Source organism: Amphibalanus amphitrite, unplaced genomic scaffold, assembly GCF_019059575.1.
Source record: "Amphibalanus amphitrite isolate SeventyFive unplaced genomic scaffold, NRLGWU_Aamphi_draft 000333F_arrow, whole genome shotgun sequence".
NCBI classification, from domain to species: Eukaryota; Metazoa; Arthropoda; class Thecostraca; order Balanomorpha; family Balanidae; genus Amphibalanus; species Amphibalanus amphitrite.
Genome location: NW_024881828.1, coordinates 355,415 through 380,734, shown reverse-complemented (window position 1 = coordinate 380,734; position 25,320 = coordinate 355,415). Strand labels below are relative to the sequence as shown.

The following is a 25,320-nucleotide window of genomic DNA, read 5'->3' as shown; positions in this document are numbered from 1 at the left end:
TACTGCCAGTCTCTAACTCCCCTCTTTGTTCACAGTTTGGAGCTGGGCGGTGACCTCTACTGCCAGCCGATGGGTGACACGGAGGAGACGGCGCTGTCGGCCGGCGCTCCCGTGCCGGTCTCCGTCCCGGCCCCCGGCCCGGGTATGGTGTCCGGCCTGCCGGAGGGCCCTCCGCACCACAATGGGGCCGTCCCGCCGTCTGGAGAGGCTCCGGCCACTCCTCGGCCGGCCAAGGAGTGCGGCGTCTGCGGAGATAAGGCGCTGGGCTACAACTTCAACGCCATCACCTGTGAGAGCTGCAAGGCCTTCTTCAGGAGGAACGCGCTCAAAACTAAGGTGAGTAGTGAAGCTTGTGATTTTGGAGGCACATTGGGCTGGAGAAGAAAAGGCTGGAATAACGCGATTCAATGTTTCTTTTTGAGTTTTGCCTGTGTATTGCCTTTGTCTGTGAATTGGACATGGACTAACCGATGTTTATTCTTCATTTTCTGTATTTCTTTTTTCCAAATGGGACCGGCACAGGCATTCAACAGTCGAGCGAAACCCTGTGCTTAGGACGAATATTAGTTTGATGTTCTCTGGCACTCAATGGCGAGTGCTTCGCCTGGAGATCGAGCATTACCGATCATCGGGTCGTTTGTCTTCATATATTGATAGGCAATAATTCACCTTTACCATCAGTTGATGCCAGTAGCTACTGGGCATCAGGGGAAGGTGGCTAGTTGAGAATGCTGGGTAGTTGAATAGGACACTGAGTGTTTCACTCGCAGCTGCGTCGGGTCGGTATGCTTCTGCAACCTACACCTGCTGTCATGGGGGACGTCTCGCCTTGGCCTTGACATTGGCCAGCGGCGCTGTCCCCAGACGGGAGACAGCTGGGGAGGGGGGGGGGGAGAGGGCGAGGCGGGTCCGAGAGCTGAGAGCCGGGCGGCGCGCTCCCATGCGACCGACACCCCACCCTCTCCCCTATCAGCCCCTCCCCCGTCGGCGCGGACCGAGATAGCGCCTATCGGCGGCGGCTGGGCGGGGTCGCGGCGAGGGTCTTGGACTTGGGCCACGCCGGTGGCCGACCGATAACGTGTGGCCGTGACAGTGAGTCGCAGACGGCCGCGTGGCGGGCTGTCTCACACACACCTGAGCACACGGGACGCCGGGTGTGTCCGTGGCGGGCGGGGCTGTTATGAATGTCAGATTGAATTAGCTGAGGTCAACTGGTACGTTTCTGCGTTGCATCATGTATGTCCTCTAAAAGTCACTGTGTCACATAATTTTTCACTTGAAGTAAGTCATCTACCTAAACCATAAAATCTACCATCTAGAACATCTACGGAGGGATCTAACAGTAGGATTGTCCTTTGTCACTGCTAGTCGAGGTGTTCAGACCCTTGTTTCATCTAGGAATCAACATCAACAGCCTTGATTTTTGTCAATGATTGCTCATTACTCTTGAAGCCCGAATGCTGAGTTAGAATGGCTCCCTCTCACCCCTTCCGTGTGACCATGTGGTCCAGTATTTATTTATAGACCCCCCCCCCCCTCTCGGTCAATATTTATCCCGTGGCCTGGAATTCTGCCGCGGTGGACACACCACCACCTGACGTGGGGGGGCAGTCGCGCGCCGTCACAGGGGCCTGGCTGCCGTCCCGTGACCTTGCCCGCCGGCCATGTGTACGGTCACGTGAGGTGGCCACCACGTCTGGAGTCGGCCCCTGTCCGGTTTGAACCGGTGTGAACCGGCCCGGTCCGTCGATAGCGCTCGGAAAGGACGCCACTCGTGGTGATATGTTGTTTCTATATACTCTGATATGATGGACGGTTCTCCCATGGCGACAGTGTTGCGAGATAAAGGCTGACGTGTAGTCGGGAGGGCAAACACAATTGAGCCGGCTTTACTCAATATCTTTGAATGATCCGTTGCGTCTATCACCCACTAAAGAGTTGGGGAATTTATCTTCTTTACGAGTTCTCTCATGCATGACTTGTTCACTATGCAATGTCCATGTCATCTCGACCGAATCCAACAAGATCGACATGATTCTGTTCTGTACCTTCACCCTTTTTTCACCAAAAGCCCAGTGTTTCCGGGCGACATCTAACCCGTTTCTCTTCTTCAACAGGTGTTTCGATGTCCGTTCCAGGACAACTGCTCCATCGACACTGTCACTCGGCGCTTCTGCCAGAAATGCCGACTCAAGAAGTGCTACACCATCGGCATGAAGAAAGAATGGATCATGACCGACGAAGAACGCAAAGTCAAGCGCCAGAAGATCAACGAGAACCGCTCGAGGAAGTGCGACCAGACTACCAACGGCGGCGTGGCTCCTGCCGGCGGGATCGGCGGCGGCGAGGGGTTTACGCCCAACATCAAAGCCGAACAGGGCAGCCCTTACTCTGCTGAGACTTCCCCTTCCGGCTGGCTGCCTCACAGTCCGGTGTCACCCTACCGGTACGGGCTGGCGTCCCCGGGCGGACCCACAGCGGCTGTGGGCGCGGCCGGGGCGCACGAGCCGCCCGCGGAGGGACAGAGGAGGATGGTGGGAGAGATGTCGCCGCTGTCACTCAAACACTGCGGTGTGCAGGTGCCCGACTCGCCGCCCGAACCGACCTCCATTGATGACGGGTGAGGTGCCGAGATATGAGGAGATGGGATGGGGAAATGTGTAGGATAAGGGAGGGCGGACTGACACTCATAATGGTTAACTGAAAGCGAGGGACGGTCGGGTGTATGTATCTTTCGTTCAGATCAATCTTTCATTTGTTTACAAGATACTGAGGTGATGGGCCCGCTTTAATTGTGCATACCGCGGTGCTCCCTAATGATCTGTGAATCTTCGGTCATACTTGAACTCGCTGCATGCGTAAATTCAACACAGTCTTCCCATTTTAAATTTTAATCACCCCTTTCCCCACCCACAGCTCCATCAGTATGAGTACCATCCTGGGCAAGGCACTCCGTGCCGAGTTCAGTGACACCCAGCTGCGTGAGCCAGTGCTGCCGACCGGGGCGCTGAACCGCGCCGAGCGAGACAAGATCGACGAACTGTTCGAGGCCGAACAGGCGCTCATGGCACCGCTCAACGAGGACAATATGTTTGTGGTGAGTGGTGGGATGAGGGAGTCTGCTGGCGGGGTTTGATCACTGAACTCTAATATATACTGGAAGGAGCATTGAAGACTTGTTTTTGTCTATCGATTTCCGCCATGTTGTGTATACCAGAAATGTAAATTGCATGTACGGTAGCAGACGTGCAGTTTAGTGAGAGGTACACTACTCAAAAGTGCTGCTGCTTCATGCTTGCAGTTTGATTGCAGTGATCAACTTTTCAAGACTTTGGTATACACAACATGGCGGAAATCGTTAGACATTCTGGCCCATATACGGCCAAGGCGAGTGCCTCCCCCTGGGTTTGATTGGTATGATGGGGGTGTTGATGTTGATAATGTTGAGGTGGCGTTGATGTGGTTAATAGGGCTGGTGACTATGGCAGAGTGTGATGAGGAACGGAGATGGACTATGGTATGCCGTGATGTGCGTGCTGAGTATGGAAGAGGAGCGGGGCACGTGAGATGTGTGCATAGTTCATTGGGTATATATCTGTGTGAATGTATTTCATTGGTCCAGATGTTTTGCTGCTTATCTGCATGCGGCTTTACATATAAACAGTGTTTTGTTCTGCCTTTTTTCTGGTAAAAGATAGCTCATGTGTCTCAGTATCCGGATACCGAAAATGCGTGTGGACTGCCTGCGTCTACCGTTAGAGTCATTGCATTCGACAATGTCTTTACGCCTCCATCTTTCACAGAATCTGGTGAACACGGACCCGTCCCTGATCAACGTCATCAACCTGTGCGACATCGCCATCCGGCGGCTGATCAAGATGTCGAAGAAGATCAGCAGTTTCCGCAGTCTCTGCCAGCGGGACCAGATCGCGCTGCTCAAGGGCGGATGCACGGAGCTGATGATTCTGAGGAGCGTCACCACGTATGATGCTGAGAACAACAGCTGGAATGTGAGTTGGATATTTGTAGGGTGTGTGTTGGGATGAAGTTGGGGTAGGAGCAGGAGGTCGCCAGTGACTTGCGTTGTCCAGGTCTTGTGCCCTTGGGAAGTGCAACCCGTTCTTAGTTGTTTGAATATGTATCTTAACTATATTCTCTGCTACACTGCAGCTCAAGTGGCGGGACTCAATCGTTCAAAAGTTGGCATAAGTTACCAGTAACCACCCAAGAAAGTTTTTACGAATTATTTTGTTCGTGCTAAAACGCGTCATATCGATCGTCATTTCACCGGCTTAAAATGTCCTTGCCCCAACTCCTACTAGTAAGAATCACCTCTACGGCCACCGTTTGCCGCCTTTTCCAGATTCGCGCCAATGAGACCGACTACACGAGCATCAAGCTGAACGTGCTGAAGAAGGCGCCGTACGACGTGTACGAGGAGCACAAGCAGTTCAACCGTACCTTCAGCCACCGCTGGAAGACGGACCCCTACATCATGGGTATCATCAGCGCGATCACGCTGTTCTGTCCGTCCCGGCCCAACCTGGAGCATGTCGATGCCATCACCCTGGAGCAGGTCAGTGGATGAGCGAGGGAAGATACAGGCTGGCTGGTGGGGGGAGGGGGAGGTGGGGAAGGAGACGTTCAGGCAGTTGTAAGGGAGTTGTTAGGGAGTCATAGGGAGTTGTTAGTTCGTCAGGTAGCTTGTGTTTTGCCGGGGACGTGAGCTGTGACTTGTGAGCAAGGGCTGGTGAATATTGCTGGTGTTTAAGGTCAAGGACTAATGCTAATGAAATGTTTTGTGTGACTGAGGGGTGTGTGAAAGCCAATGCACATGTGTTATTGTTTAAGTGGCACCTGACCTCGCTTTGCGACTGGTGCGTGTAGCATAATTTCCTGACTTTCGCTGGTTATACGGTGGGGTCACGTTTTGCAATTAGGCCCAGTCCTGCACTGACGTAGTCAAGTCAGGCTACATAGTGTAGCTTGAAGTTCTGGAACTTTCGAATTAATTGTGTCATGGCCAGCGGCGATTTATGGTTGGTTGGGACATGCTCCTGAGTCAGGATAAAGTTGCTTAAATTCAAGGTTCGATCCTGCTTATATGGCCTTTGAACACGTCACCGACTACGTCTGGGGTTTCACCAAAGAAAGCACCAAAGAAAACCAGAATGAGGGTTCCTCCCCAGTTCCGATGGGATTTCTTTTTTGTGCTTCTTGCCAGCGAGCTTGCTTTTTCGTGAGCGTGGAATCACCCTAGTACCAAAGGGAACTTCCCTGGCTCCATGTTTCCCTGACTTGGTGTATTCCAAACGAGCCAGCCCCGCTGCATTAAAAAAAAAAACAGTCTCCCGGGGAGAGTCAAATTCTGTCAGAATCAGTTTGCAAGTCATGCCGCGCTAGCCGGGTTACTTCCTGCACCACATGTTAATTTCAGCTTGACCCCTCTCGTCTTGCTTTCGAGGGTCCACTCTTATCTAATAGGGCGGATGGTCTATGACTCATAGTCAGCAGAGCAACAATCGGGCGCCACTTCCCCTGTTTGGAGCTGTCGGGACCGGATATAGGAAACAAATATCGGCGCCGTGCTGCACGCCGTACCAATGTTTGTACTCGGGTAGCTCGGGCAGTCGCGAGCAACGCGGTTTCCATAGCATTGCAGAAATATCCTAGCACGAACAGAATGGATTACTGGGCTATTTGGTGGGACAGGTTTTGAGGACACACACTGTTTGATATTGTTCGATAAATAGCATGTCCCGTGACATTGGCGGTACTCTGTCGAATGTCGATGCCGTTCTTAGCTGACGCGTCGTCCCTCCTTTCTCAGGAGTCCTACTATTACCTGCTGCGGCGCTACCTTCTCACCACCATGAGTCCCTGCGAGGCCCGCTCTGAGTTCCTCAAACTCATCAAAAAGATGGAGGAACTCCACCGGCTCAACGAGGACCACATCAAGATATTCATGGACGTCGACCCGCTGCACGTGGAGCCGCTGCTGATCGAGATTTTCGACCTGAACCCGATGCGGAGTTTCGCTCCCGCCCCGCCGGTGGACATGTCTGATCACCAGCACCAGCCACAGCACCAGCACCAGCCGCCGGTGCACCAGCCGCAGGCGCCGCCGCCGCCCCCGCCGCCGCTATAGAGGCCATCCACAGAGCCCACTGTGGTAGATAGCTCAGCACCACTGCTCAGCTGCGCCCCTGGGTACCGGGCGCTCCGACTGGGCTCGATTCAGCCCTCGTGTGATTTGTTACGGCGTGCGATATTTTACTGGAGAGTCCTCGCGCTGGCGTTTCGTGGCCCGCGCGCTGGCGTTTCGTGGAACCTGGTATTGTACAACGCCGAGCGGGCGGGCGGGGTGGGTAGCTCAGCCTTTACTGCATTTTCGCGGAGAGCTGTTGAGCTGCCGGGCGACCGCGCGGCACACGAGTTGTTAGATTTAGATACCAGGTGACTGCGGCGACGGAGACCGCTGAGGGCGCTACTAGCGCTGGATGGAGAGAACGGATGTCTCTCCAGGTATATAAAACTCAGAGCTGCTGTGTCGGGTGATGTCTCACCTCTAACGAATTGTATAGCGCGCGTACACGGCGGGCCAGTATAGGTAATACCGCACCTACGAGTGCAGCGTGCATGTGAGCGTGAGTGCGTGCGTGCGTGGGTGTGTACGTGCAATTGGTGCCTCAGTATACATATGCTCGAGTGGCTCATGCAATACCAGGTTGTCACTGTTCTGAGTCGGCAGTCACTGCCGATAATCGTACCTGGCTTCTGGGCGTGGAAACGAGTTATCCTGCGCGGAGTTGATATAAGCTCATAGCACAAACGCCTGCTAGATGGCGTTGACGATTTTTGGGCGTTCAAAGGAGTTGGATGTTTCGTGATGAATTATATTGTCACTAGTCTTGCGGGTGGGTGTCTGTTTATGCGTACCGTATTTACGTGTGAGTGGTCACCTGTGCGGTGTCTGTATGTCTGTGTGTGGCTGAAGTGACTCCGCCTGTGTCGTCGGACAGCCCTCGTCGCTCAGAGGGAGTCCGTGAGCTCACGGACCGCCCAAAGTGCCTCGCACGGGTATAACCGTGATCCACACTGCAGCAAACTGAAGGAACTATATGTTACAACTGTGACCGGCGTTTATTGAGAGGGAACTGTGACAGCGAGACGGAGAGCTCCCCACAGCGGGTATCGCCACTACTGGACAGATGTGCTTTGTTAGCGGATGGTTATACCGGATACATATTATAAACACGTAACACGACAGGGCCTTAGCGAGCACAGAAAACGCCCCCGGAAAATAGTGCAGCATCCCACACACGCACAATATAACTTATTCGCAACAATTGTTTGCGTAATCGAGCCTGGTTGCATACTGGAATCGTATAAATGTGCAAACTTGCCATATTATTTACATTGCGATCCGTCCCATTCAATAACGCCCGGCAACTAACATATAGGTAACACATTATGTTCGTGCGGTCTACGGAACACCATCCGTTATTGTTAACCGTAGTCAATGGTATTTTAAAAACTTCATCCCATTTGGTCAACACGCGCATCACCATTCGACACGAAAACATTCACAGGAGCACACTCGGAAGCACCGGTCGTCGATGGCACGGAAGGTTCAGTCGAACGTCACGTCACGTTCCAGAAGTTCCCGGACGTCTGGTCTCGGGTGTGACCGGGCGGATCGTACAGCGAGCCCGGGGGTCGGCGGCCGACCCGGCTGTGTCACCCTGGGGCAGCGCACGCCCGCCCGGCGAGCGACGGTCGCGGGGCGGGGTGCGACGGTGCCCCACAAACAGCGTACGCGAGTGGGTGCAATTCACACAGCTAACAAACAGGATAACAATCGCATAACACGCTAAAAACAGGTCTGCTATTTACACAGGAGTATTCACAAATAAGCTGTACAAAAGCATCGTATTTACATGACAAAATTGCTTTTCTCGGCGTTGTAAAGCTTTCAACGCCGGAGCTGCTTCAGTAAAGACGCCGGTCACAAGTCAGGCGAAGAAGTTTGTTCTGAGACGCCAGCGAGAGCACGGTAGTTGGTTCAGAGGTCCTCTAAGCCGCAGGTGGCTTCCTGCGGTTGAAGCGGTAGTCGACAGGCTGTCCTCGGCCCGCCTTCAGATGGCGGAGAGTCCGCAGTCCGGTCCCGTCCGCCAGGCAGCGGCGACGGCAGCGCCCTCTGCGAGCAGCCGCCGCCGCCGAACTTGTAGTTACATTTCCCGACGCCAGGTGGTATCTGGAAACAGGTCTGCGTTAGAGAGGAGCTTCTGGCTGCATATGGGAGATGGTGTTAGTGAATAGAACGAAGCGGGAAAATGATCGTTCGCCTGGTTGGGTTAACAAGCCCCCTCCAGTTAGAGAACACTGGACAGCATGGGAAGAAGATGAATGCATACAACGATATCGCCAATCGTCTTGATCATGCCAGTTGACAATTTGAAAGTATGGGGACGGACGGACAGCACAAAATCACTGAACATGAGCGTTCCTGAGGTGTCATTTGTAGCTAATGACAAGATATGAGAGCTCCAGAGATGATATGCTGCTTATCTATCACGAATAAGGTGGAAAACAATGCACGTTTGCCGAGTGCCGACAGTGCGACACATATGCGTTATATAATTCGCATATGACCCTTATCTTTGTTTTGAAATGCAAATTGCAAAATATTACTTCCAGCAAATATGCGCATCAAATCGGTAAGCATGATAAGCTACCCAAAATCCGCTCAAGAGCTCGAATGGCATTTCAGGAACGACCGAAAACGCACCTACTCAGATGATTCAGCACAATACACAACGTTTCGAGCAATCCATCAAAGAAGAGTCATTCTCAAGAGCACGATGGTGCGTCAGAGGCAATGCAATGCAAATGTCGAAGATGATTCAGTCACAGATGAAGACGACAGTTCACACGAAAGACAGCTAGAGAAGACAAGTGTCGTTGTCGCGTCAGAATTGGTCTCGTCTTTGTTATTGAGTGACAGAGAAGTCGATTAGTAATTGTCCCGTCTTTGGTCGATTGGTTAGTCGGTCGTCTCAAAAGCTGGTTTGTTAATTTCATCTGTCGGTTAGCTTATAGTCTCGGAAGTATCGAAGTTAGTTCGGGCCCGGTCAGTCGGTTTGTTACTGTCAGACGTCGGTGGTCGCTGTCTGTCTCTGAGGTACAGTTAGAGAAGTCTGCCTGGAACGAGCACGCAGCTCCGTTCCAAAGAGCGACAGTCAGAGAAGAGAGAAGAAAGAGTGAGGGGAGGGACAGAGGGGCAAGGCTCGTCGCGGGACGTCGCATGTCGTCGCGAGCGTCGGAGCCGTCGGTGCCGTCCCAGTCGTCGTCGTCGTTGTCTTCTGTCGCCTCCCGCGTGTCGCGTTCACCCACCTCCACGGCCGCTCTCTGCCTGACCGACCGTGCCACTCTGACTGTCATCACGTTATGACGACCGCCTTCTGGACGCAGAGCGACTCCTCCATCAGTGCCGGCCACACGTAGGTCTGCACGACACTCTGGCCGGCGTCGGAGGCCTGGTGCCGCACGTGCAGGTCGCTGCTGAACTGACGCACCTCGTACTCGATACGGCATGGCGGCGTCTGCGGGTGGACAGACGGGTCAGATGCTTTACTGAGGGGTGAGGGCTTTGGGTAGATTCTCGAACACTGCTTTGCTAAAATAGAATGCACTCCATGCGTGCGCTGTATAGGCGTAGGGAGTATGAAGCAAAGACATCCAAGCTACGGATAAGCCAAGCCATGACTCGAAATCTAATCTTGAATTAAAATAGCAGATTGACAGCGTCAAAGGTTAGAATCACATTCACAAACAGTCTGTAGAAGAGAAGCCGATATCTGCTTTGATCCATTCCAGTCATACGATCCGAACAATAATACGGGGAGAGGGTAATGTTCCATTCAGGTTAATGGCACGATTCAGTCACACGCTACTAGCTTTGCGTCACTAACCTGGTTGATCAGTCCCCAGGCCAGTCGTACACTCTCCTTCACATAGCTGAGCAGTCCCTCAGTAGTGCGCAGGGACGGGTAGTCGTACAGGGTGGCCCAGATCTGACTGCATACCTCCTGTGTGCGGGAAACGGGCGCGGTGAGATGGGGTGAGATGGGTGTGGGTGAGTGATGCGGTATCATTTGTTGAACGATTCGTAATACACTTAGTTAGCTGTTATGTAAGTATGTATATCGTAGAAATAAACGGTTATATGATACCGTCAAAAATAGGAATCCGTCACGTGTATGTAAATGCAACTTAAAGGGACCCTCCCACCTTAACATTAGATTTGAGTTGAGATAGCCAAAATGGGGTCCCTGGCTCACAATTACCGGTTTCGGCACTCACAACATCGAGAAATGCCTTAAATCGGAAATATTGAATTTCAAAATTGCAGCATTTTGATTCAGAGGGGCTAATGCTTAGGAATACCCCTCTGAATGTGTGACGTCAGCGCAAATATCTAACGATTTTTAAATGTTTGACTAAAACGTTTTGTAGCACGCGATGGGATATGCTATTTGCGCGCAACATCTGCCGCAAACGCCGCACTTCTAAAATAAAGTCGCTAGAAACAGCGGAGATCCCAAAAAAGTAAACAAAAGTAAAAGTCTAATATGTTGAAAACCGGTGAATATTTTTCGGTGAAATTTGGTAGATATTTGTTTTCGCTCTTTCTGAACCGAGCGACATCACTTTCATGCCAATTCATAAACTTTTTTGAAGGTGGGAGGGTCCCTTTAAACTATACCTACATATGTCTTGTAGGTATTATTCCTCTAACAACTTTCTAAAGTTGTTCTAGACAGGTGCGACTAACAGAGTTTTACATTATCACTAGATAACAGGCTTACATTTCACTCTTTAAGCCCTTAGTTCGCTAAACGGCGCTAAACGCCGTGCAGAATACGATTAAAACCGGTCTCACTCTCGCTCGGCGCGGCGGCGGAGGACGGTTTTTAAACGGTCACCGGCGACCTGACTGCTCTGACGAGCTCTCACCTCCACGTTGTTGGAGAGGTCGTACGTGTCGACCGTCTGCTGGAGGAAGGTAGTGATGGTACGCTCGAGCTGGTTGCTCCGCTCGCTAGCCGTCGGGTCTCCTCTGCCCGGCGGCTGAGGGTGGGAGGCTGGAGGGGGCGGCGGAATCTGTAGCTGACGTCGGACCACCTCCCTCACCGCCTGCTGACCCGAGGTCACCGAGCGGAACGCCAGCTGAAACACGGGCAGAGGTCAGCTGGGACACGGAAAGAGGTCAGCTGGGGCACAGGAGGGAGGGAGAGGTCACCGAGCGGAACGCCAGCTGAAACACGGGCCCAGAGGTCAGCTGGGACACGGGGGGATGTCAGCTGGAACACGGGGAGAGGTCAGCTGGGACACGGGGAGAGGTCAGCTGGGGCACAGGTCAGCTGGGGCATAGGCCACAATCATATGGAAAAGGGTTGCAGAAGCTCGACAAACAGTCGGACAATGGAAACGGTTTATTGAACTGCAAGCCAAGGTCAGATGGTGTCAGGGTCGGCTGGAGTATGCCTACGAAATAGACCGATGACAGTTGAAATGGGGTCAGAGGCAAGTATGCGAGGTTTCGAAAGAAGCCAATCAGGGAGAAAATTAAATCGATGTCCGGGCGCCTTTTGTTTCGTGCGATAAAACCGTGTCACATGAAGACACCCGCACCAATAGCCGATGAACCGAAAAACAGCACAAGGTCTCTCCAGTTTCATAACCGATGGTGTTACGGAATTCCAAACAGCCAAACTCCGAGGTCCCGTGACTGTCATTTCCAGACTTCGTTTCTACATACAATGGGAAAACAAGTGGCTGTTTACGCGACGTCACGTGTGCGAATTTGGGCCATATGGCACGCCTTTAGGTCAAGCATGGCGAATTTGGGCCATATGGCACGCCTTTAGGTCAAGCATGAGACAGTACGGCGTCACTTTTTTGTGACGTAGAGTAAATTCCAAGTGAATTTCTCTACCGAGTGAGTGGCTGGCCACTCACTTGCGCGACTTTTGCGTACTTGTGACGTAATTTCACAAAAGATCCGCAGGTTTTCGACGGACAGTCCCTGTCTCCGTTACAGCCATTACATGAAGTCATCACCGGATCGCAGATTGGCCCTGTCATGGGTCGTCACTAACCCATCACGGGTCGGCTGCAGGCCAATTCCGGGTCGCTCACCGTTCGTCACGGCTTGTCACGGGTTATCACGAATCGTCACGGGTCGTTACTGACCATCATCGGTCCGCGGTGGCAGGGGCGTGGTAACGCTGATCGGGTGACCACTCCAGCCGACGCCACTAGCCAGCGGCTCTGACAAGCCTGTCATTACCCAAACTCGTAACCCGTCCCACAGAGACGTAATGACCACTTCCTGCCACTTAGACTCGCCGCGAGAATGGGCCATTCATGAAGAAATCGATAACAAAGCGGACGAGGCGCCAGGCGACGTTCGCTCTCACTCGAGTTCTTTCTCGAGGGATAATCTTTTTCTCTTTCACTACACTCTACAGTGTCGCAGAGACGCTGTTTTGGAAGCCGGGCTACGATCGGGAGTGTTTCGAACGGGAGCCGTCTGCGAGAAGAGAGTGAGTGGCGGAGCGTTTCTCTCGCTTCACTGACCGGCGACATGATTATGATATCGGTAAGAAATCAACCGAACGTAGGAGAGTGTCAACGGGCGGGGTGCCAAACAACACTCAATCTTCGGGGCCGAGGCCGCGCGGAGAAAAGGAAGCTGTTGTTCACTTTCATGGAATTGCTTCGGATGGGAATTTGTTCTGTCGATAAAAGTTAATGGATGGGGTCATCCATTACATATCACTGCTATGAGAGGTCTGCCGTCTGCTGAAGGGAAAGGCTCAAAACGAAGTGATTCGGCGTTCTGGACGGTGTCAAACAAGATTAAGTTGTCATTACAGACCAGTTTACGACGTGCTAAGTTGCTAGAACATCGTGAGAAATGAATGTCACGCACACGTTTCAAATATCGATTTATGAAGCCCAAGCAAATGTGACAAGTCATTTAAGCACATTGAGTGAAAGCTGCAATGGTACCAGCGAGAAAATATAAGTAGGTATAAGGGTATAAGTTTTGCACTTCTAATTTCATTAAATTTTCTGCCCATGGCCGCTCGTCATATCGAAATATGTGCATGATCAGCGTGATTTTGTGACATTTATTTAATTCAGCGCTATCAAAAAGGATTACATATATTGGTTTTAGCGAATATCGACCTTATTCCGCACATAATAGAAAAGCAAAAATAAAAATGAGTCATGTACGATATGTGCGACGCTGAACATTACCTATTCCAAAGCTATGGTGACGTCTTTCAAGCAAGGGTGTCGTGCACTCACATGCACAGACCGACAGTCCACAACAACACAGCCCACATCTCGTCTTTAACTTACCACCACCACGCTGAAGAGCAGTTTGGACTTGAGTTCCTCTGAGTTCCTGAGCTCGGGCAGCGCGTCCAGGGCAGCCATGGCCTCGGCTCTCCCGTGTGAGTAGAGTGCCCCGAACCGGCGGATCAGGCCTGCTGACCGGTTATCGATGTCGATACAGGTGACATTTTCTGTCCGGGAGAGGGGCTGGTGCTGCGGCTCCGAGCGCTGGTGTTCAGATAATCTGCCGGGACAGACACGCCGTTAAAGAAGCATACCTAAACAAATACTTCATAAAAAATAACAGAATATACATATAATAGAGCGAGACAGACCGTGATTCAATGGTTTCAAAGAATCACATGGGAGAGGACGTCCAAAGCCAATTGTATATGACGATCGGTAGGACGGCCTATGGAGTGGAAAATGCGTAAGAGAGAAAGTTGGGGCTCACAGGCAACGTAAATACGAACGACGGTAAGAGTATGCAGAAGAGAAGGGCTGTGGGGGACAGGGCGTAAACAGGATTACATTGAACGGAGGCTGATCGGGAGATCGTGAAACATGGATGAGAGCGGAGCAGACTGACACGGATTTGAAGTCGGTGAGGTGGAAACACATAACTCTCGCATGAGACATGAGTTTGGACTAGTCAACCGCAGTGGTGGGATGAGAGCGGCTTTCAATTTGCTCCAAGTCGACACTGCAGTCGCGAGAGCTTCGCCGCAAAGCGATTCGACAACGGACCAGCAAGGCTCATCACAGGGTGTGAAATCAATGCGCCGGCGAAATTATGGAAGCTTCTCAGCATGTGGGGGCTACCGACTATGAAATTACCGTGGACTAATGCCCAACTGAACGGTTGGCTGCTTCGATTCATCGTAAGCGAAATTATGCAAAATAACTCGTCCTGGGAACGGAGTTTCCCACGCCCACCGTTTCGTCCCCACAGTACCGCTACGTAGGAGCCTGAGCGAATCGAATCATTTCCCACTCGTACCTCGTAACTCGGCACAATAAAACGAGCCACGGCTTACATACACATGTCATAACCAAGTCATAACAACTCTCGGGGCGGTTTGTGGAGACGCAGCAAAATAAACGTGAGATGGTAGCGACCGGGGCCTACTTCAAAACAAATCGGTCGGAGTGACATTACCGAATTAAAATAGACGTTGCAGCACCTCTCCCTCGGATAAGAATATGTGTATTTTATATATGTATTTATCACAACCAAGTTTGAAATATGAATTCTAGGAACTGTTACCAACGCCTCTTTACTTAAAGGGACCCTCCCACCTTAACATTAGTTTTGAGTTGAGATAGCCAAGTTTGCGGCCAGGCTCAGAAACCACCATTTATCCTGGTCGCAACCCCCGCAGCTTTATGGTGTTCAAGAAATTTCTTCCCTTTACTTGCAGGGTGGGACCAGCGTGGACCCTATCTCTTAACCATTACGGGAATCTGATGACGTCATCAGGCTTTCGAACGTCCGTTAAATGTTTGACTAAAACGTTTTGTAGCACGCGGTGGTATATGCTGCTTTGCGCGCAACAAATGCCGCACTTTCAAATAAAGTCGCTAGGAACAGCGGAGATTCCAAAAAGTAAACAAAAGTAAAAGTCTTATATCTTGAAAACCGGTGAATATTTTTCGATGAAATTTGGTAGATATTCGTTTTTGCTCTTTCTGAACCGAGCGACCATCACTTTCATGCCAATTCATTAACTTTTTTGAAGGTGAGAGGGTCCCTTTAACGTAAAAGCAAAACAATATTATGGGTATAAATCAAATAAGAGACCTCGCGTTCACACACTAGAGTTTAAACTTACAAGCCCCACTTCCACCCGCCCCAGTCCACCCCGTCTCTCACTTGTGTTTCAGCTGCCTCTCGCGCTCGTTGCAGCGGCTGATGGTGAGCTGGGCGGAGCGCACCTCGCCCTGGAGAGACTCCACCTGGCGGCACAGCTGACTGATCTCCCTTCGACGCAGCGTGGACGGGTCACCGGACAGCGGCAGCACGTGACCTTTGGAGCACGCCGTCTCCGGCTCCGAGACCAGAGAGTCCGCTGCGGGGTAAAAGAGCGAGGGGCGTTAGCGTGAAGATACAGTTACGAGAGGTGTTGGAGACGGCTACGGTGCGAATTAGACATTAATGTTATGTTGATTAAATTGTTGATGAATAAAATAAACATTAAATCCATACCTAATGGTAATCCTGTATGAAAACAGCCTCCTATTGTTTGTAGATTCGTTGTGCATCTAAATATCACTTGCAGTTGGTCATATTTGATGTGTCACGGATGACGGACTCGTCACGATGTTTGACCATATAGCAAACAACAGGCAGGTGTGGACTGAAAATATTGGGAACACATCCGATCTATGTCGCTCCGAAAGCGACTGCGACTGTGCCATTTCTGGTTATGCAACCACATCTGTTCTCATCTCTTCAATGGTACGTTGACGTTCAAAATACGAACAGGCCGAGAAGTCATTCCGGCTATTTGATATACCACTTCGCATACCAGCGATCAATCAATATAACAATACGCTGTGTCGTCGGCTCACATGTGTAAATCATTGTCTGAAATCAAACCGATCAATCACTATCGACACTGAATAGTCGTTTGAGCAGCTGGTCTTGACAGCCCATCAAAAGAAGGTATCTAAATGGCGCTTTGACACCGTTTTAACAATAAACGATTCAAGGATCTTGACGTTAAGTGCAATGTAGTGCCGTTTTCCGGGTAGACAGAACTATTAACCGCTATGATCTATCTCTGTGGCAATTTCCCCCCCGAAAAACATCCAAGGCATTCCTGGTCGCCACTCTGTGAGAGGTCAGGCCTCTGTTTTTGATCGAGCGCCTGTTTTTGGGGTGAACTCTGGCATCTATTAGCTGACCCAGCGTGGCACGGTGCAGTGAAAGCCCGGCCCGCCGGCCGGAGGAGCTGCAGCCGGGGCTGACCCTGGCTCTGCCGGCTCCATGGGCCATTTGTCTGGCTCCCACCACACGCAGAGAGCAGACGGTCAGGCGCCCGGAGCGGCGGACGCCCGAGAGGCGCCCCAGAGACGCCCCCCCCCCCCCCCCCCCAGAGACACCCCGAGAGGCGCCGCTGGAGCTCCGGGCTCCAGGCACTGTAATAAAGCTCGGATGCTGGCGCAAGTCGGCCTCCCGCCGCTAGCCAGCCGACGTGGTGGGCTGAGAGGCATATGACCTGCATTTAGTCACCGTTCGAGGTTCAAGAGGCAACCGAGAGGCGAGACAATCGAGAGAGCGTGAAGACAAATAGTGGGCGAGAGGACGGAGATTACGCCACGCGCGCCAGACGAAACCTCCGAGAAAATATGCTTTGATGTTAGCTTGCTTAGTCCTTAGGTTAGAGTAATTTAGACTTTTACATGGTTGTTTGCTTTTAAAAATGACACAGCTGTGTCTGTGTTTAATGTACACAGTAATTTAATGTAAATAGACGCAAATAGAAGTGGCGTGCGGTGAAGCATGAACTTGAAGTTATTCATGTAAATAACATGCATCATGGACTGAGTAAATAAACCAATTAAAAGTTGTACCACAAAACAATAAATACGTATAAGTGCTCGTAACTGTTTTGAGCGCGGACTGTCTACCGTCCACCGTCTCCGGTCCATCGTTGACCCTCCACAGTCCACCGCCCCCGGGCTATAGGCCGTCGCCGTTCTATCGTGCGGCGACTCGACCACTCCCCGGCCGGCGCCGTGTAGCATCCGGTCACACGAGTTCTGTAATGTTGTCACACCACGCGCCAAGGAGTCGAACTGGGGCGTCACGCAGGTGAGACGTGCGTGAACGCACCCCAGGCCTGTCACACGGCTCCACATCGGAGCGAGTGGACCGGACCCTTTCGTGTGACCGAGGCGGTAAACGGTGCGGCCGGAAAGAAAGCGTGATGTGTCGGACAGAAAGGGTTGGTAGGACTTACAAATAAAAGCTAACTGCAGACGGAGGTATTGGCACATGACTGACCGACTGGGCTATGAAAGAAGGCGGGTGCGTCCGCAGCGGGCGGGCGGTGCCCCAGGTGCTGTCAAGGATGCTGGGTCACCGACGGCGTGTGATGTGACCCTGGGTCACCGATTTGGCGTCCGTTTTTGTGGGCGAGGTCGGGGAAACGCCGGTGGCATGGCGGCCGAGGCACGAGCTCGCCCGCGGTGGCGCCGTGCCACAATTTATCGCCGAAAGCCGAACCGAAAACAAGGAGATTACGTGCACGGGTGATGCATGCCGGCACGGAGCGGGAATTTATCACACGGGGAGAATTGGTCGAGAAAACATCGCCTTCCCGGCCGGCTCGTAAAGAGACGGGACTCCGGGGTGGTACCGGCGAGAGAGACGCCACGGGAGACGAGACGACCCCCGCGTCGCTCGACGGCAAGACGGCCCGAGACTCCAGGTGAAAACCATGACTCCTCGGCTCACTTCGCCGTTTCTCCTGTCTTTTGAGCGTCAGTGCGCCCAGATGGAACACTGTCGGATATAGTGGGGCCGAGTCACGTGACCGATACCATCAGCGCGCCCGGAGAGGACAACAATGGACGTTTTGAGGACGGCAATAGGTCAGCGGAGATCGCCGGGCGAGGAGGCGGAAAGATAGCGGCCGATATGTTGACGCGGAGACTCTCTCCCTCGGCCTGACAGACAGACAGCCACTGTATCTTCGGTCGCTTCCCGGATCCTCGCCATCCACGGCCAGTCATGGCGCGAAAAATGCCAATGGTGGGGGCGATTGTTTACCTTTTAACCACCTGCCAGACCAATTGTTTTGCGGAGCCATTATATGATGTGAGTGCAACCCATTGTAGAGTTGCTGAGTCATGCTCTTGGGTGCTCACTACTCACGAAGTTATTCGAAATCTTTTCATATTAGCTTATACATAGTTCAGCTGCGAGGAGCTACACGTTGCTATATTGAAAGCCAATATCGAAAGCCTAAATGCTCTCTTTATCGTTGTATGATCCAATGGCTCAGGGATGGTCGCATCAGACCGAAACCGCCTATCCTTAGAAATTCATTCCATCTCGGGCACTGCACAGATAGAATGATAATGTTTTGTGTGCAACAATCTGAACATCCCGAAAATGTATTTTTATCGAAAAGCCGATGACATTAATTCTTTCAACTTTCAAGGCACATATCTGCCTTTTAATTTCTACAAAAAAAAAAACAGAGCACCTCTGAGCGGCGGATTTTGTTCCTCTTCATCTCTGACATGGGTGGCGATGTTATCTGATGCTCCACGACCTCGTTTGTGGTTGGAGACGGTCTCCAAACGGACAGGAATGCGACTGTGGGCGGCGACAGGACCGAGATGGGACAGTCCGGGAGGGACACCTGCATAACCGGCACGGAAAAGGCATTATAAGGGTCGAATTCGACCGGGAGTTGCCGAGCACAGAATTGGGGGCGGAATTCGGATAAAGAATTCGGGCAGGATGACCCGTGCGTTCTATCATTTTCAGTCGAATCAGGCCAACGATTCGGTAGCTCGATTTTCTCTTTTTTGAATTTGTCGTAAAACGTTGCGAGTGATAACGGCGATCACAACAGCGATCAGGGGCGGATCCAAGGGGGGGGTCACATGGGTCATGGCCCCCCCCTTGCGGCCCGGGGGCCCAAAGACCTGCCAGGGGCACCACCGGCCTATCAGGGGTATCACAGTCCTGACAGGGGCACCACAGGACCGCCAGGGGCACCACAGGCCTAGCAGGGACACCACGGGCCTGGTGCCCCTGGGCCCTGATAGGCCTGAGGCGCCCCTGCAAGGCCGGTGGTGCCCCTGGCAGGCCTGTGGTGCCCTTGCTAGGCCTCTGGTGCCCCTGACAGGCTTGTAATGCCCCTGGAAGGACTGTGGTGCCCCTGGGCCCTGACAAGCCTGAGGTGCCCCTGACAGGCCAGTGGTGCCCTTGCTAGGCCTGTGGTGCCCCTGGCAGGCCTCTGGTGCCCCTGGCAGGCCTCTGGTGCCCCTGGCAGGCCTCTGGTGCCCCTGACAGGCTTGCGGTGCCCTTGGAAGGACTGTGGTGTCTCTGGGCCCTGACAAGCCTGAGGTGCCCCTGACAGGCCCGTGGTGCCCTTGTTAGGCCTGTGGTGCCCCTGGCAGGCCTCTGGTGCCCTTGCTAGGCCGCTGGTGCCCCTGGAAGGCCCCTGGTGCCCTTGCTAGGCCGCTGGTACCCCTGCGCCCGGAGAGGACTGGTGCCCCTGAAAAGTCTGAAGTGCCCCTCGGCAGGCCCGTGGTGCCCCTGACAGGCCCAAGGTGCCCCTGGCAGGCCTGTGGTGCCCCTGGCAGGTCTGTGGCGCCCTTGGCAGACCTGTGTTGACTGGTGCCCCTGCTAGGTCGCTGGTGCCCCTCACAGACCTGTGGTGCCCCTGGGCCTTGACAAGCCTGAGATGCCTGGCTATGACAGGCTCGTGGTGCCCCTGATAGACCAGTGGTGCCCTTGCTAGGCTTGTAGTGCCCCTGGCAGGCCTCTGGTGCCCCTGCTACCCCTGCGCCCGGAGAGGACTATGGTGCCCCTGAAAAGCCTGAAGTGCCTCTCGACAGGCCCGTGGTGCCCCTGGGCCCTGACAGGCCCAAGTTACCCCTGCGAGGTCGGTGGTGCTCCTGGCAGGCCTCTGGTGCCCCTGGCAGGCCTGTGTTGACTGGTGCCCCTGCTAGGCCGCTGGTGCCCCTCACAGGCCTGCGGTGCCCCTGGAAGGACTGTGGTGCCCCTGCTCCTAGGGGTGCTCATGGGCCCAACAGGCCCGTTGTGCCCCTGACAGGCCTGTCGTGTATACTTGCTAGACCTGTGGTGCCCCTGCTTCCTGGCAGGCCTGTGGTGCCCCTGGCGGGCCTGTGGCGCCCCTACAAGGCCGTAGGTGCCCCTGACAGGTTTGTGGTGTCCCTGGAAGGACTTTGGTGCCCCTGATAAGCCTGAAGTGTCAAGGACAGACCCTTTAGACGCCAGGGTCAAGTTCGTCGGACTGACAACGATTTGCTTACCTGATAACGTTCCTGGTAAGTACTCACTACTCAGCGTCCACAACATATATACACATAGCACATTCATATATACTTGCTTACAATTGGTAAATGTGGTTGTGGCTAAGAGTTAAGATACTGACTAAAAATAAAAAATAAAAAGAAAAAAAAACTGAAAATGGGGGCAACACCAAAATGAAGTGGACGAAATCCGTTGAGTTTTTAATTTTGGGTATAGGTAGGGGCACCACTTCGATTCATGACCCTCCCCTTGGAGTTTTCCTGGATCCGCCCCTGACAGCGATCATGTCTTCTCTCCTCATAGGCTGAAGCCGCTCAATGATCGGACGCTGTGGTGTGTTTCTGATGATTATGCCCCGGCAGGGAAGACGTTGATCTATGCTTTGAATACAGTGATAATTCTCACGCATACTTAGCAATGCAGTACCGAGCTTGGACCCACTTCTCATGAATTCAAATTGGGGAAAGGATCCATACTCCGTGTTGAATGTCGAATCGCTCGATGCTTGTGAATTGAAATGAGAGGAACGAACGGTTAAGTTGTTGACAGTTTCCGTGTCGATTGTTTTCGTTGCATCTCAATCGGGCCTCGAATTCAACTGATTGAATGCACGACGCTGCATCGTTTGTCAAAAGTGTCAAAGCGGGAAACGAGAAATACATCAATTATACAAGCGATTGAAAGAAAGTTACGATTGAATGTGTGAATGAGCCTCTGTATGTGCTTTAATATAACTAAAATAGCGTATCATATTTTCCAAAGTCTTTATGCTATATTTATTTTTCTCGTCGTCCCTAGCATTTCGCATGAAATTTGTGCCGTTTTGTTAGATATGCATCAAATTGATGAGGACACTGGGCTAGTTGAAGCTTTACACGCGCGACAAATTGTCGACACAGCTCAACGAACAATCCGTGCTATAAGAAATAGAAGCGGCGACCATGGGTGTCAACCGTTAACCACAGCTCGCGCGCGCCATAAATTCCACTTCACTTCGGAGTCGAAATGCGTGGTCACGACGCAGGCTCAGTCGCTATTATCGGCTCCACTCCGTCGTACGGCATCCCCGCACCGTAACGACACCGTAACGACACTGTCGCCGGCGTCACGCCCTCGTCACGACACGGCGCGGCGCGGCACGGCGCCGGTCACGACCCGGTGCTAATGGGAGGACGGCCTGCCCCGCCCCGGCCCGGTCAGGTCAGGTCAGGTCCTCAAACCACAGCATGGTGCCACACTGCGGCCGACCGCGCCCAACACCGACACTATAAATCTGATGATTGATAATATACGAGACAAGGGTAAATGGCTGTTGAGAGAAGCCGTTAGTGGGTGGTGGTTCGGTCACAGAGCTGGGTCAACCGTAGCTATTGAGTAACCTAACCGCGGTTGTCACTTGTTTTACTTCACAGTTAGTTGACTTGTGACCCATGACGGGCAAGACTACCTTGAAATGACCCATGCCCTGCGCTGACTCACCTCAGGGCGATCAGAAAGCCCTCACGTGGTATTTTGACCTGAGGCCAGTTTTACCAAGAGAAAAATAGCCGCCTGCCGGAATTTTTTGCCTAAAGACCGCTTCACATGTACGGAACGTAAACGGTAAAGCCCCGTCCACTTACTAGCCCATCGCGTTTACACTCGGTATGTGAAGCGGTCTTTAGGCAAGAAATTCCGGCAGGCATGGCTATTTTTCTGTTGGTAAAACTGGCCTCTGTCCTGCCAAACATCCACGTTAGACTGACAACAATCCTCCAGGCCTCCCGTCCGCACCGATTTACCCCACTCACCACTAGAATTGGAGGCGCGCTTTTCGACTTCCTTGCGCTTCCTGGGCCGGCTGGCCTTTGTCTCCAGCTGCGGAGACGTGTCGTCTCCGGTGGACTTGTCTCCCACAGAGGCTGTATCGGAAACGGCAGGGCTGCTGGTCGGTAGGCTGGCTCCCGAGGCTGAGGAGGCGGCCGAGAAGGCCGGGATGCCGCCGCGGAACTGGGCGGGAGTGGCGCGAACTGTCGGAAAAAAACGGGGTGACGGCGATCGTGAAATACGGTCATACGACTATAACAAACTTTTATGCTACATCAAAAAGTTAAGTTACAAATATAATGGTTATTGCTGACTGTTCGTGTTTTTACATGTTTGATCCGCTAAACAGACAAGTGTAAAATTAAGTAAGTGTGGATCTCATTGAATACTGGTAGGTAGGTAGGTATGTCACTGTTGAGGGCAAAAAAAAAAAACAAATACCTATATTGTACAAATTAATCCAGTTGATATTGTCGGGACTCGTGTCCGTGTGTGCAATTGGTGGCGCTGCTTTACACTACATCTTATTTGTTTTTGCCACCTAATTGCTGCACGCGCATTCCGTTTAGATATCTTGGCTGGCGAGCCTCCCCATTGGCATCCTCAGCACGCAGCTGTCTGGACAAAAAGCGACCCCAATCATTGGTCCGGCCGACGCACATCCACATTCCTCAGAGTGGTCCGAGGTGCGCAGACTCGAAACAAATCGGTCCCATGTAGGACAGCGCACAAATACGGCCATGTGCGCACACGGCCCGCTCGTGGGCATTTCATGCTCCGTCATCAATAACCCCCATTACATTTGACTCGTGGTACTCTCCCATTTTTAGTGTTTGTATACAAACGTCCGTCTTGGTGCCTCGAGAGGCGACGAATCGACAAATCTTCGTCACGGAAGAGCGACTTTTGTTCGTCTCGAGTTGACGAACGTCACAGCTGATCGCGTCGGTTCCGTCGCTACCTCCCCCCCCCCCCCGCCTCCGCCCCCGCCCGATTCCAACGAAGCCAGACGAGAAGGCGAACACTCCCGACGGGGGATGGGCAACTTGGAGGTAAGGGGCGGGGTTGAGGCGGGGCTGGGGACGGCGGACGGAAAGTGACCGTGACTGGCAGATGGCTGGGATAGAAGCTGATCCACCGAAACTCTGCCAGGTGTGTCTCGGACGGATACAGCGGACATTTCGCGACAGCACATCCGGGAGTTTCCTCCAAAATCTGTCAGGGAGGGTGTCTCCAGGCGAGGTGTAGACCGGATCTCAGGATGAGTCGGAGTAGAAAGGCGCCGGATGGTTCAGACTGAGACCCAGAGGCGACGGCGGAGGCGGGGCGGGGCGGAGCGGAGGCCGGGACAGATATTTCCATGCCTTGCGGTAATGCACCTCGGCATCCCTCGAACGTTCCCAGCTGGCCTTTCACTACACGAGCCGAGCCCAGCCGATGAGCCCAACTCACTGACCAGTTGCCCCCAGCAGCTCCTGCTCACCCCTCAGTCACGGGGAGGGTCAACGGACGCCGCCCGCCGCCCGCCGCTCGTCTCCGAGCAGCCGAGAAAGCGTCGGGCCGCGGGCACCGTATTAGCATCGTTTAGAGCCGCGCCGCGCCGAGAGCCGGCCGTGTCCAGCTCTCTGGGTCAGCTGTTTGGCGTGACGTCACAAATCGCCACTCTGCTTGCCGCTGCCGCGCCTAGTTAGCCGCCGGTGCGCCGCGTTTGAATAATGCTCGCCCGAGGTGCGAGCTGGCGGCCGAGGAATTCGATTTCGTCGATCGGCGGCGCGGGGAAAGCGGAGCGAAGGTCAATACCACCGCGGACGAGCGGTGCCCGGGCGCGTTTTGGGGAGATTTCGCCGGATGTGAGGGAGGAGCAGGTGTGAGTCGACGGCCCGACCCAGCTTCTCCCCGGACAGAGACAGAGGATAGGAGAACTCATAGTTCCCTGACAGCTGATGGTAGCTTAGAAAGAGGTAAATTCGGACGTAGAAGAGGTAAAATGCACATGGATATTTCCGGCTGGAGTGTTATTCACTTGTCTCAGTTTGCCAAAATTTGAGACAGGCTTAAATTTGAAGCACGCCTGTCACAACAAACGGGACGGGCTCAGCCACCGCCGCATAGGTACCCAGTTGTCAAATCAGCACAATGCCTCCCCAAAAGCCTTTCAGCTCACAGGAAAAAAGGTCGTGAGCTCTCTCGAAAAAGTCACTCTTATGCGGTTTATAGAGTCACCTTCACTATCTTTATCCTAGCCCACTTTTTAGAAGGCTGACGCAACAGGCTCGCTTTTGTGTTACTGAGATGCATCTCAACAATAAGACGTTTTCCGTTCTTTGTAGGTTTGGTGCATGCCTAGCTAAGCAAATGCAATTGGCCATGTTTCACCTCAACTGCTATGCAAGCAGCTTCAATGGGTTATACTTCATCTGAGCGCTATTCATCGCCTTGAATGAAATCACACCATTTCATTCTACTTTCCTATTCCTGATCGTCTCGATTACGATATCTTGATGAAGGCGCGCACTGTTATTTTGCCGGGTGGAATGATCTCTTAATAAACACCTGATCCCGCGCCGGTCTTCAATCTGAGCTGCCGCCTCGCGCGCAGGGAGGCCTCGGTAACCACAGGGGTGTCGATATGTGCCTATCTGACGTCCAGACCGACCAATGAATGATGTGGCGAGGTGAAAAGTAATGGGAAACAAATTAGGAAGCGCAGCCGCTGAATGGTACCGTTTGTAGCTCGTAGTCGGTCGAATAAAAAAGAACAAGGAAAAGATACTTAAAACGACTTAAACGCAAAATAAACGTTTTTTGTTGATGCTGATGTTAGAGTAACGTTGCACTTTTGTAGAACGTTTCCTACCTCACCAGTTAGCACGAATTATTTGATAAGAAGCGTTGAACAATTTACTTCATTACCACCGCTGCATAAAATGAGCATCTACCTATATGTGCTTTTAATGCAGACTAAACTAAGGAAATTTATAAGACTGAAAAATAAATTTAATATGAAAAATCCAGTGATGAAAATATAAATAGGCAAAAGTCGTTTTTAAGCTATTATGTCGAATTAATTAGTGCTTCTG

At 52.5% G+C, this 25,320-nt stretch overlaps 2 protein-coding genes across 5 annotated transcripts in view; one reads left to right on the top strand and one right to left on the bottom strand.

The window, feature by feature from the left end:
* Positions 1-7,136, top strand: part of LOC122388715 (nuclear hormone receptor HR96-like) — a 32,133-nt gene extending 24,997 nt beyond the window's left edge. For all 4 annotated transcript variants that reach the window (XM_043380074.1, XM_043380075.1, XM_043380073.1 and 1 more), the window contains 6 exons: positions 36-336; positions 2,118-2,620; positions 2,917-3,097; positions 3,804-4,010; positions 4,364-4,576; positions 5,831-7,136. In XM_043380074.1, coding sequence (XP_043236009.1) covers positions 70-336; positions 2,118-2,620; positions 2,917-3,097; positions 3,804-4,010; positions 4,364-4,576; positions 5,831-6,148 — 1,689 coding nt within the window. In that variant the 5' untranslated portion in view covers positions 36-69 and the 3' untranslated portion in view covers positions 6,149-7,136. The remainder of the gene's footprint in view (positions 1-35; positions 337-2,117; positions 2,621-2,916; positions 3,098-3,803; positions 4,011-4,363; positions 4,577-5,830) is intronic.
* LOC122388714 overlaps positions 7,125-25,320 on the bottom strand; it is a 39,335-nt gene continuing 21,139 nt past the window's right edge. The window contains exons 3-9 of the mRNA XM_043380072.1: positions 22,225-22,443; positions 15,287-15,482; positions 13,438-13,657; positions 11,020-11,232; positions 9,975-10,091; positions 9,397-9,605; positions 7,125-8,257 (exon numbers count right to left, since the gene is read on the bottom strand). Of these exons, the coding sequence (XP_043236007.1) occupies positions 9,444-9,605; positions 9,975-10,091; positions 11,020-11,232; positions 13,438-13,657; positions 15,287-15,482; positions 22,225-22,443 (1,127 nt within the window). The 3' untranslated portion in view covers positions 7,125-8,257; positions 9,397-9,443. The remainder of the gene's footprint in view (positions 8,258-9,396; positions 9,606-9,974; positions 10,092-11,019; positions 11,233-13,437; positions 13,658-15,286; positions 15,483-22,224; positions 22,444-25,320) is intronic.